Genomic DNA, 12,530 nt, shown 5'->3' on the forward strand with positions numbered 1-12,530 from the left:
GAAGTGTATATCTCTTTAATAAAGCTTATTCAGTAGATCAAACAGACTTATCATGTCCTTGTTGTTTCAATAAAAATAAAATGGATAGGAGAAAAAAGATTTGTTTGTTTGTTGTTTAACACCGCACTCAGCAATATTCCCGCTATATGATGGTTGTAAGTAATTGAGTCTGGACCAGACGTCAGGAGCATCGATCCACACAATTGGGATAGGATGACATAGATCAACCAAGTCACCTGACCACCTTTCTTTTGCTCATTTAACAGTGAGTGAAGCATGGACCACCTAACCAGTCTGTGATCGCTTAACCAGTCTGTGATCGCTCAGCTGCCAGATCATGGAGGCTCTACTTTGCACCAAGGCCAAGGCTGAATAACCAAGAATGTTAACAACAGCTATTCCATAAACTAACAAACAAATTTGAAGCATTCATAAAATATCATCTGTCAACCACTAAACTTTATTATGGTTTCTTGATGTGAAAAAATCTGATTTCAGTTTCATGAATTTACCCACATTTGTTGTTCTTCCTACTCCTACCAATGATTAGATCCACACCATATCAAACTCCAACTATCATTCCAGCCACATCACGGCAGCTTGCATCACGGCATTTTGCATCGTGAAATCTTGCATCACGGTAGCTTGCATCACGGCACCTTGCAATCCGCCATCAACAACATCAGCCACACACAATCAGCTACACATTGTCAACTGTAACAAACAACATAGGATTCTATTCTTCTAATCTGGAAGGGGTTCAGGGTAGCCAAGTGGTTAAAGTGTTTGCTCATCACACCGTAGGCCCAGGTTCGTTTCCTCACATGGTTACAATGTGTGAAGTCCACGATGTTGCTGGAATATTGGTGAGGGTCGACTACCCTGGGACTCCATGGTGGCGACCTTGCCCTGATTCTCTTGTTTTTGCCTTGGAATTCCAACAACAATGAAGACAAACAATAATATATAGTATTTATTAGCATAGTTACATCACACCCTGTGAGTGCACCTGTTTGGGGCACCTGTTCGGGGCACCTGTCCAGGGCACATGTCTTGGGTACCCACACATGCATCTAACCACAATACTATCATGAGTAGCACCATCTAGGATTAATTATATCTGCACTATATAATGACCATCTAAGCACTCATATATCACATATATCAAATACCCATCTTGTAACATCTAGTGAAAGGGTCAGAATGATGGCAAGAGGTTTTCATTGTCTAAACAACCCGTGAAGATCCGGGTTAGAATAGGTCTTCAACAACCCATGCTTGTCGTAAAAGGCAACTAACAGAATGCTTGTCGTAAGGGGCGACTAACGGAATCGGGGGGGTCAGGCATGCTGACTTGGTTGATGCATGCCATCAATTGCATAGATCGATGCTCATGATATCAATCACTGGATTGTCTGCTCAAGACTCGATTATTTACAGACCGCCGTCATGTAGCTAGAATATTGCTGAGTGCGGCATTTAAAAACAAACAAATCTTTGTCTTAACAGATTAGTTGACTCCTAGAGAGGATGAAGACACTAACACCAAATCTTTTAGAAGTTGAGAGAGCTGTCACAATTAAAGCTTCCCCCTTCATAGCCAATCCTATTCAGTTTCAAAATAACGGATCCATTTGGCATCTAACTTGGAAAGAGGCTGAGGGCTCCAGTTGCATCAATCCCTGCAATGACGATTCAGCACTTCAGTTTTCCCTGTCCTGACAGAGACCTCTCCCATCCCTCATCACATTAATAATGGACAATGATCACAACTTGTAATACTGATCAATAATTTAGGAAGTTTAGAAATGACTATCATGTACACTACAACCCCTTTCTCGTGAAACATAATATTCCATGCTTTGTCGTGTTAAACATGGACCAATAAATAATCCTGATGTGGACCAATCAGGAATTTAAAGGAGTGTCAATAGATCCTTTAAACATGGACCAATAAATAATCTCGATGTGGACCAATCAGTCAATTAAACATGGACCGATAAATAATCCCGATGTGGACCAATCAGTAATTTAAAGGAGTGTCAATAGATCAGTTAAACATGGTCCAATGAATAATCTCGATGTGGACCAATCAGTCAATTAAACATGGACCAATAAATAATCCCGATGTGGACCAATCAGTAATTTAAAGGAGTGTCAATAGATCATTTAAACATGGACCAATAAATAATCTTGATGAGGACCAATCAGTCAATTATACATGGACCAATCAATCATTTAAAGACAGTCCAGTAGATCATGAAAAAGCCGTCCAATCAATCATCTAAAGGCAGACCAATAGATCATTTAAAGGTGGACCAACAGATCATTTAAAGGTGGTCCAATCAATAATTTAAAGATGCACCAATCAATCATCTGAGGAGGTCCAATCAATAACTTAAAGGTGGACCTATCAGTCATTAAAAAGTGAACAATAACATGATCTAAAGCTGACCAATTATTTATTTTAAGGTGGCCCTGTGTCCAAAAGTAGGCAGTGACCATGGCAAGCAATCAGTGGAATGGTTCCAGTCCAACATTTGAATAGAATAGGGTAGATATTCTTTGAGGGAGTGATTAAGCTGTTTTTAAACACATTGTTCAGCAGCATTTCAATTATATTGATGGCATGTCCGGGTATGTGGTTACATGCCAGAACAAGCGAACATGAAGCAGAGAGATATTTACCACTCACGAGAAACTCACCAGCATGGATACACTTCATTATCAACTCTCAGCTTTGAATCAAACAAACTACTTAGAATTGATTGAGTGAGTAAGTTGGGTTTAACGCCGCTTTTAACAGTATTCCAGTTATATCTCAGCGTGTCAGCTTAATCTGGGAGGAAAGCCTGAGGTGATGCAGGTGTCAGGCGTTTATCATTTCGGTGAAACCCACGAGCATGAATATGGTGCTGAAAAACCTAGAAACATAATCCGGGGGAACAGGTATTTGAACCCACAATCATAGGAAACCACAGTCCAAGGAACGCAACTCTGCACAGCGAAACACGGCCCCTTAGACAACTGGGGAGCCCGTGCCCCCTTAGAATTGAGAGAACACCAGGCATATTGTGATCTGCTGCCATTTTGTGGTGGCCATTTTGAAAAAGGATGGATTGCTAGTATTTCATAAAACATGTGAGAATGAAGGTTTGTATTGGAATATAGCAAATTCAAGCATAGCGCCCAAAACAGAAATTATTCTAGTGCATGTGTCCTGCTACACTGGCAAATAAGAGTTACTTCCCTTTGTCCAGTTTGACACGATCTCTTGGCTCCAAAAGTTAACACCTGACCAAGTTTCTGATTCAAATGCCATCATCTTTGCTTTTGCTGTACTTAACACAATTACTGTCAGAAAGGCTCCTGTGGCAGCAGACTGACAGCCACTTGCAGACACACTATATAACTGGTTATAAGATATAGCTGTGTCAGCTCACAACACCACAGTGGACTGTTAGACTGCATCAGTGAAAAACCTATCCAAGTCCACAAGGGCAATACAATAGATCTTGCTTCGCTACATATATATTCCAAAGAAAAGAAATCTATTCTCTCAGGGTGTACAGGCTCATTTTGTACACCCCATTCTGTACGCCATGCTAATAACATTCTGTACGTCCTGCTAATAACATTCTATACGCCCTGTTAATGACATTCTGTATGCCCTGCATGTAGCTCACAGTTTTGGTGAATAACATCATGGTATTAGTCCTTTTGCAAGTGTCCTTGCATACAAGCTTTGACATTCAGAACTTGTGTTTGGATGTCCCGATCTTGGTCTTCTTGTTGTCTCCACCCATGATTGATGCGATGTACCGGTCCTGCTGTCTCTGCACCTCGAGCTCGCTGACCCTGTACTTGCTGACCCGGGCCTGTTCCCGTAACTTGCGCTCCAGGACCCGGATCTCCTCCTGCTTCTGATGTAGCACACCCTCCTTCTCACTGCACCGCCGGGCGATATCTGACAATACACACCACTACATCACCACCTCCTTCTCACTGCACTGCCGGGCGATATCTGACAATACACACCACTACATCACCACCTCCTTCTCGATGCACTGCCGGGAGATATCTGACAATACACACCACTACATCACCACCTCCTTCTCACTGCACTGCCGGGTGATATCTGACAATACACACCACTACATCACCACCTCCTTCTCACTGCACTGCCGGGTGATATCTGACAATACACACCACTACATCACCACCTCCTTCTCACTGCACTGCCGGGTGATATCTGACAATACACACCACTACATCACCACCTCCTTCTCACTGCACTGCCCGGTAATATCGGACAATACACACCACTACATCACCACCTCCTTCTCACTGCACTGCCGGGCAATATCGGACAATACACACTACTACATCACCACGTCTAGGGTTCACGCAACCATGTTGGAAACAGAGCCATGGTCTTCTGCATGCAAGAAAACATTTTATCCACTGGACTTACCACTGTTTCTGAATTAATTGATTTGAAATTGTAATATTGGGACAGATAATATGTACACCCTTCAGTCATCTGCATATCAAACAATGAAATAACTTTCTTTAATCTCATATCTCCATGAACAGCTGCTGACTGACCCAATTCACAACGCACCTTGACATCTGTTTTCCAGCTGCTGATTTTTCGATGTTTCTTTTATTGCCTTTGTTTTCAGACTTCCAAATCTTAAAAATAAAACAGCAATTGAAAATAAAATGTTACACAGTGGCTGTTTACAGTACAGATGATTCATTGTTGTTGCTACCAACATATAAATACTTATAAACTGAATATGGTGAGTGAGTGAGTGAGTGAGTGAGTGAGTGAGTGAGTGAGTGCATAGTGGCTGTTCATCACTTTTGTTGATTTTTCACTTAAAAAGGCTGATGTGGCCAAATATGTTTTTGTTTGTAATAATCTTCACATTTCATCCTCAACTTGTGTAATTTTTACAGTATTCGGACATGTATCGTCACCTCAAAGTTTAATACTTTTATTGAACTGTGTTGATATGTATTATATGAAAAGACACATGGGAGTGATTCTCTATCTATGCACCAGTGAGTGGGGTGGTGGAGAGGAGGGGTGTGGTGTGTGTGTGTGTGTGTGTGGGTGGGGGGGGGGGGGGCACTGAGCCAATTGATGACTATAATGGTCAAGTTGCACATTAGTGCTTCAGTCATTAACATATGACTCTGAAGGATGACCTTCAGAGACATTGGAGACAATCCAATGCTGCTTTTAGCAACATTCCAGCGATATTTCTAACCATGATGAGGAAGCCAGCTAGTGAGAGAATGAGTTTGGTTTAAGGCTGATTTGAACAGTACTTCACGACTTGTCATCCTAATGTGGGAGGAAGGCCAAAGTGATGCAGATTTTAAACATTGCCACTTCTGTGAAACTTATTAAAATGGCTATGGTAATGATGGTAATGACAAACCAAGGATCACAAAATCAGGGCAAAATCTGGGATTCAACACCCACGGTCATGGGATCATGGTACATCAAGGGATGCAACTCTGCATGGCAAATTGTGTCACCTTAAATAACCATAACTGGGCCACCTGTACTCAGTTGGTTAGATTATTAACAATTTTACAGTAGAGGCACAGAAATGCTGCTCCACACAGTGTACTGACTTGGGGAGTAAAACATGGGTCCTCAGCTTGACCCTTGATGAACCAACACATTAACCACTGTCCTACCCCACCACCCCAATAAGTGAAAGGCAGGTGGTAGTCCAGCTTCCTCCTTCATGACATTTCAACATGATCTGTGCCAAATTTCACCTACGCATTTTCAAAAGCAGTTTTCTCCCTCTCGAGCTGCTTGGTGAGGACTTCGATCTGACCAAGGGCGAACTCCAGCTTATCTGTCACCTCCATCAGCTTACCCTTGGTCTGAGCATGCTCCAGCTTCTCTGTCTGAAGAACAGTCTTGAGGCTTTGATATATGTTACATACTGATCCACACATCTGTCACATGTTTCATTAGTCCCAACACATCTGTTACACCTCCCGACTCCCATCTGTTACATACCTCCCAACTCCCATCTGTTATAGAAGTCATATACCTCCCCCAACATGTGTCAAATGATCTATATCCCCTACACATCTGTCAGCATTATACACCAACCTACAAATAGGACCTACACATATCTGACATATTAGTGACATATCTCCCTACCCATTCATGACATATAAGTCATATGACTCCACATATCCGACATATTGGTGACATATCTCCCTACCCATTCATGACATGTATGTCATATGACCCAAAATATCTGACATATTAGTGACATACATGTATCTCCCTACACATTCATGACCTGTATGTCATATGACCCCACGTATCTGACATATTAGTGACATATCCCCATACACATTCATGACATATAAGTCATATGACCCCACATATCTGACATATAAGTGACATATCTCCCTACCCATTCATGACATGTATGTCATATGACCCCACACATCTGACATATTAGTGACATATCTCCCTACCCATTCATGACATATAAGTCATATGACTCCACATATCCGACATATTAGTGACATATCTCCCTACCCATTCATGACATGTATGTCATATGACCCCACACATCTGACATATTAGTGACATATCTCCCTACACATTCATGACATATAAGTCATATGACTCCACATATCCGAGATATTAGTGACATATCTCCCTACCCAATCATGACATGTATGTCATATGACCCCACACATCTGACATATTAGTGACATATCTCCCTACACATTCATGACATATAAGTCATATGACCCCACATATCTGACATATTAGTGATATATCTCCCTACACATTCATGACATATATGTCATATGACCCCACATATCTGACATATTAGTGACATATCTCCCTACACAACACACATTCATAACATATATGCCATACTATACACTATACATGCTATGTGTTATACATGTGTCAAAAACATCATGTCAGTGAGTGAGTGAGTGAGTATGGTTTTACACCGCTTTTAGCAATATTCCAGCAATATCACAGCGGGGGACACCAGATATGGGCTTCACGCATTGTACCCATGTCGGGAATCGCACCCGGGTCTTCGGCGTGACTAGCGAACGCTTTAACCACCAGGCTACCCGACCGCCCCACATCATGTCAGAGTTGATGTAATACATGATAGTCATGACAGCAGGAGATACACGAGTTCAAACCCGCAGCCAAACATTCTGGAGTTTGAAACTTACCTCATAATCATTCAAAACCTTTTCATAATCATCGCGTGGTACATAATCTTCCAACATGGACACCTGTAAAACATATTTACTTAAATCAGCATCTGGGTTTCAAATTTTGGAACACAAAAAAACACTCACTGTACATACATAACTCTGCCTGTCCATACAACAATGTCAACCCTTCAACACATTAAATGTCACTTGATAAACCATGGTTACTCTCACAAACACAAACCAACTAATAACATAGGCCATAAGCAGACAATTAACAACTAGGCCCTTTCTGCCTAAACATGGACAAATATATGTACATTCATGTCGCATTTTCATAGATAACTTCAAGCTACCACATCCTAATGATGATCTGTGTACTTGCCATCATGTTTGGAAGACTTGAAACTTCATAGGTAGGGCTGGCTGAACAGATCGATAATCGGAATCATTGTGGATGGGAAGATGGATTAATGATAATCGATGTGAAAATAGTGTCCTCGATAATATCTTACATTAACTATTGTGATGAAATAAAGTCTTAAGTTACCGAAGCAGACTTGTTTTTGCAGCGTTAGAAATTGGCACTAGTCCTGTAGTCCTTACCAAACTGCCCAATAGTAAAGGTATCCTAAGGACTAGTAGACATTGGCCCATTTTAACATGTTTTAAGGGTTTTGCTATATGTTATCAATATAAGGACTAGTGGACAAAAACTGTAAGTTTCTAACCCTGTTTTGTCCATAACTAAAGACGGAGAGCAACTGATTACATCTTAAATGTACACAAAGTAATCCATGCACCAGTGACGTGAAACAGGATGTTCTGCCTCTGAGCTTCTTGTATATTAGCTGAAAGTTGCATCTCTTCTATTTATCGATAATTGATCAGTATTAAGTGAACAATTATTGATCTCTAAGATCTATATCGATAGACAGCCCTATTCATAGGAGATAACTTCTTCATCATGATTAATGTTTCTAAAAAATATTTAAAGGTTGTCACGGTGACATGTACATGAAGTGTACAAGCAAAAACAAAGGTGTGTTCCACATTGTTCCTTATTCGGTTCCTTTCTTAATAAATAAAGCATCTAAAAGCTGCTATTTTACTCAGGGAATAAGTTTGTTTGACTTGTACATGACACTTGCAAGATCACATGAGAGAAGGTATTATCCATATCAGAACCTGCAGTTCTTGCATCTTTGACTGATGATCTTCTCTGGACATGAGATTCTCCCTGATGAAGGACTCCTGCTGGCTGACCTGGCAATGATATCACAGATAGAGGGATGGGTTTAGCCCCTTTGAACATGTTGAACAATATATCAGTTATCTTCACGGCATGTTAACTCAATTATGTCATCATAGTCAATGTGGGAAGACAGCAGAAAGTGATGTTGTTACCACTTTGGTGAAACCCACAGGCATGGCTAGGGTGCACACTAGGGGTGACTATTGGTCTGGAAATCACTATTGCGATAAATGTTGATATTGAAAGAAACTATTGCGATAACTATTGATATTGCAAGCAACTATTGCGATAAATATTGATAGTTTTCAGTGTATCATTTTAGATGGATTTTATTTCTAAAGTTGAATTAAACCTTGGAACTGAAGTTCCTTTGAATGTGATAACCTTAACACCATATAAAAAGTAAAGTTTGAGATATGACTGATTTGTTTTTTCTTTACCCTAATAATTCAAGAAAAAGAAACTTCCACATTACCATGTGTAAATTACTACCACTCATGATCAAAAGAAAAACAAATTTGAACAGCATTGCATGTATTTATTGATACGGTAAATACAATCAAAACTATCAATATTCCTAACTGAAATCAATACTATTGATCGGAAACTGATTTAACAATTGATTTATTAACTTTAAGTGCTTAACAATAGCAATATATCGATATTTCGATTTATCGTGACACCCCTAGTGCACACTAACCAAATCAACTTGTGAAATGGTGTTAACATCGCGCCCAAGATTACTGCACTTATGAAATGATGTGCATGCACCAACAATATGTTCCCCCTTAACATTTGTTCTGGAGGATTCCCTATACCAGGAGTTATGTTCCTGTGGATTTTTTTTCTCATCCTTTTGTTCCACAGGAACAAAACTCCTGGTATATTCAATCCACCAGAACAAATGTTAAGGGAGAACATATTGTCGGGTCATAGGTTTTCGAAGACCACATTGATGGCGTTTACTCTCGCGGTAATGGGGGATGTAGCATCACACAGACATTGTAAATACTTAGATGATGGCTAATTCTTTGGAGAAAGTTGTCTTTTATACAATGTTATAAGTGAATGAGATGTTTACAGCTGTTCATGTGACTAGAGAGAAAATATAAATGTTTCTTATGTGTCCAAAAACCCATAATGACTTGGGGACATACATTTACAGATGCATATCACAATAAGAGTGAAATCATATTGAACACTCAGTTAAATCCAATGTCACCTCATCTTACAGAACAGGGCCCTGGTCCCAGACTACTGTGCATGTTTACCAAAATGTGGTATGAATCTTTCACGTTTTATCACCTTATATTATATTTTGAAGTCACTTAAGAATTGACCTTCACTTTGTGTGAGTTCATTGGAGTATGAACCTTCATAGAGTGAGGGCCAAACTGTATGAACGTCGGAGCTTGCGACGACGTTCATACAATGTTTTGCGCTCACTCTATGAAGGTTCATACTCCAATGAACTCACACAAAGTGAAAGCCAATTCTTATAATTTTTTTATCACAATTTCTTACCTCAAAGGATGTAGGCCATGATCCTAACACAATTTTATTTAGTACGTATGACTTCATGTTTACACTGACAGCCATACAACAACCAACTATATCGCAGAGTATAATAGTTCCTCAAAAAGAGAGGTGACATGGGTGTATGGATGCACAACTTGCTCTTCAGAAACATCTTACGAAGCACATGTGTTCAAATCATATCTGCATTAGATGAGAAAGGTCTGTCAAGAACTACCTCAGTAAGTCAGTCACAATGACAGCGCGTCGTAATACATTTACATCAAGTACAAGACGTCAAAATGGCCGACACGATAAACGTGACGGGAGAGATTTCCGAAGTTCTTAATGAACCTGTGGCGGTTACATGTGTTATTAATCAACTGGCCGATCATTGAAAGGTGAATAAAGATACTTCAAACATACACTAAGGTAAATTCAGAGATTGCTGCAGACGGTCAATATCAGCCTAGGCACGGATCGAGTCGACACTACGATAGCTTAGATGTGCATTTCATCGTTTGTTTATTAGGATAGGCCGCAGCGAGGATATTCGTGAACAATCATGCAGTCACGTTCTCTGACATTTATCAATGTATACTGAAACGCTGAGACCAAGATTAAAGGTTCTAAATGATCAGAAAGAATGCTTATGCATGTTAGGGAATTCCCAGGGGTTTCCCCAGGAATGTGGAAGTAGTCTGTCAGTGTTTACGTCATTTCAAGAACACAGTCTCGTGAAAAACGTATGAACGTCAAATTGAGTCGTTCATACACTTATGAATGTCAATTTCGCGGTCATGTGACTGACCTCTCGTCCAATGGAAAAGCCAAACATCGTGTAAACTTCAAATTAAAAAATTATATTTAGATAAGTGTACCAGCTGATTACATAATCGGGTAACATCTAGCGCTTTGAATAGGCCTAAATGAAGGCAATATTCATTCAAAAACTGCATCATTATTTGAACTAGTACAGAATTTGCAAGAACGAAATCTTTGTGACAAGAGACAAATACCATACATGTATATGGTCTCTGCTGTGACTGAGACGATTTGCAACTTGTATTGCATTTCAAATTCAACAGTAAGATCCATTTGTAATTTTGTCATTTCATGTTAGATACAACGTACATTCTGACCCAGTCGAGTAACAACTTCGTTCTGTGCAAGTATGATATCTCTCAGCTGATTCTGGACAATGATGTGTGACGGCAGAGACGACGGGTACGGATCACTCCCTCGGGTGGTTTCCCCTGTGACAACACAGTTGGCTTCCCTAACATCGGCAGCCATCTTGAAATTCCCGCAATGACTAAAGGTGAAGGTCACCTTCGCGGTCAAGGACGTAACTTTGACAAGTGCGTGCCTGTTGCTAATGTAAACGATGCAGTAAAAATACATTGAGGGTGCCAGTGGAAGGCGTACCGGGACCTCTGTCACAGCAAATGTCAATGTTTTGACATAATGCAGTTTTGAGACAGTATTTAGTTTGAAACAGAGAAACTAATAGTATGAGTTCGTAGTGATTATTACCAATACCAGAGCTATTAGATATCTATTTCCAATATCATAATTATGCCTTCTTAATTTGACCACAGGAATAAGTAGCTGACATTAACAATTAAAATGTTCAAAATGTGGAAAAAATTATGTTCAGCAACGTATTCCTGTGTTTTGACACAGTGATTATTAATGTAGATGACTTATTTTAAAACAACAAATGTGAGAAAAGTGAGGATTGAAAATAGCAAAATTTTAGAAAAAATGTAACTAAAGTCAAAATAATACATGTAGATTTCTCTGTGTTTACAGGGCATGCAGAAATTGTTTCTGAATCAGATGAATGAGAGAGTTGGAACTTTAGCTGCTTTTAGCAATATCCGAGCAATATCACAACAGGGAACACCAGAAATGGGCTTCACACAATATACCCATCTGGGAAATCGAACCGGGGCCTTTAGCATGAGGAACGGACACTTTAACCACGAGCCTACCCAACCACCCTTGAATCAGATGAACTGACATCATTATGTCCCCCACCACTGCAAATATTGGTGTTGATTCAAGTGTAGTATCAGTGTACTAGTCCCGACATTAAGCTCTCCAAATATCCAGCAAATATTGTCTCGTGTTGCTACTGTTTATATTGTTGCAAATAAAAAGAAAAACTATTGATGAAAATCGAGTAAATATTTTTCCATGTAAATACTGAAAAGTATTATTCATTCATGGAATTCATGTTGGTTTCATCAATCAATTTGTAAAGGGAAAGGTGTCAGTTTTCTCCTTGCCCTATATAAAAAACTCTTTTACATTTTTCACCCTAATAAAGTTTAACAAAAGTGTATTATATATAACAGGAAGTATATTCATGAAGTTCCTCACCTACCTCTACATTGAATGTAATTTTATTTAAATATACCATACACCAATTTATTGAGAAATCTTAATGTATCAATTTTCATCTATTTTAGTGGAGCATTTTTGACAGATTTGAATATTTATTTGGATTATCTCA

At 39.5% G+C, this 12,530-nt stretch overlaps 1 protein-coding gene across 1 annotated transcript; it reads right to left on the bottom strand.

The window, feature by feature from the left end:
- Positions 1–3,654: 3,654 nt before the first annotated feature.
- On the bottom strand, positions 3,655–11,306 carry LOC139453207 (spermatogenesis-associated protein 24-like). The gene is made up of 6 exons (XM_071234836.1): positions 11,144–11,306; positions 8,428–8,505; positions 7,258–7,320; positions 5,807–5,937; positions 4,625–4,695; positions 3,655–3,967 (listed from the first exon to the last, which is right to left on the bottom strand). The coding sequence occupies exons 1-6, from the start codon at positions 11,303–11,305 to the stop codon at positions 3,753–3,755; spliced, it is 720 nt and encodes a 239-aa protein (XP_071090937.1). The 5' UTR covers position 11,306; the 3' UTR covers positions 3,655–3,752.
- Between the last annotated feature and the right edge of the window lie 1,224 nt (positions 11,307–12,530).

This window comes from Haliotis cracherodii, unplaced genomic scaffold (genome assembly GCF_022045235.1).
Source record: "Haliotis cracherodii isolate W230 unplaced genomic scaffold, xgHalCrac1.p SCAF_9, whole genome shotgun sequence".
Classification (NCBI taxonomy): Eukaryota; Metazoa; Mollusca; class Gastropoda; order Lepetellida; family Haliotidae; genus Haliotis; species Haliotis cracherodii.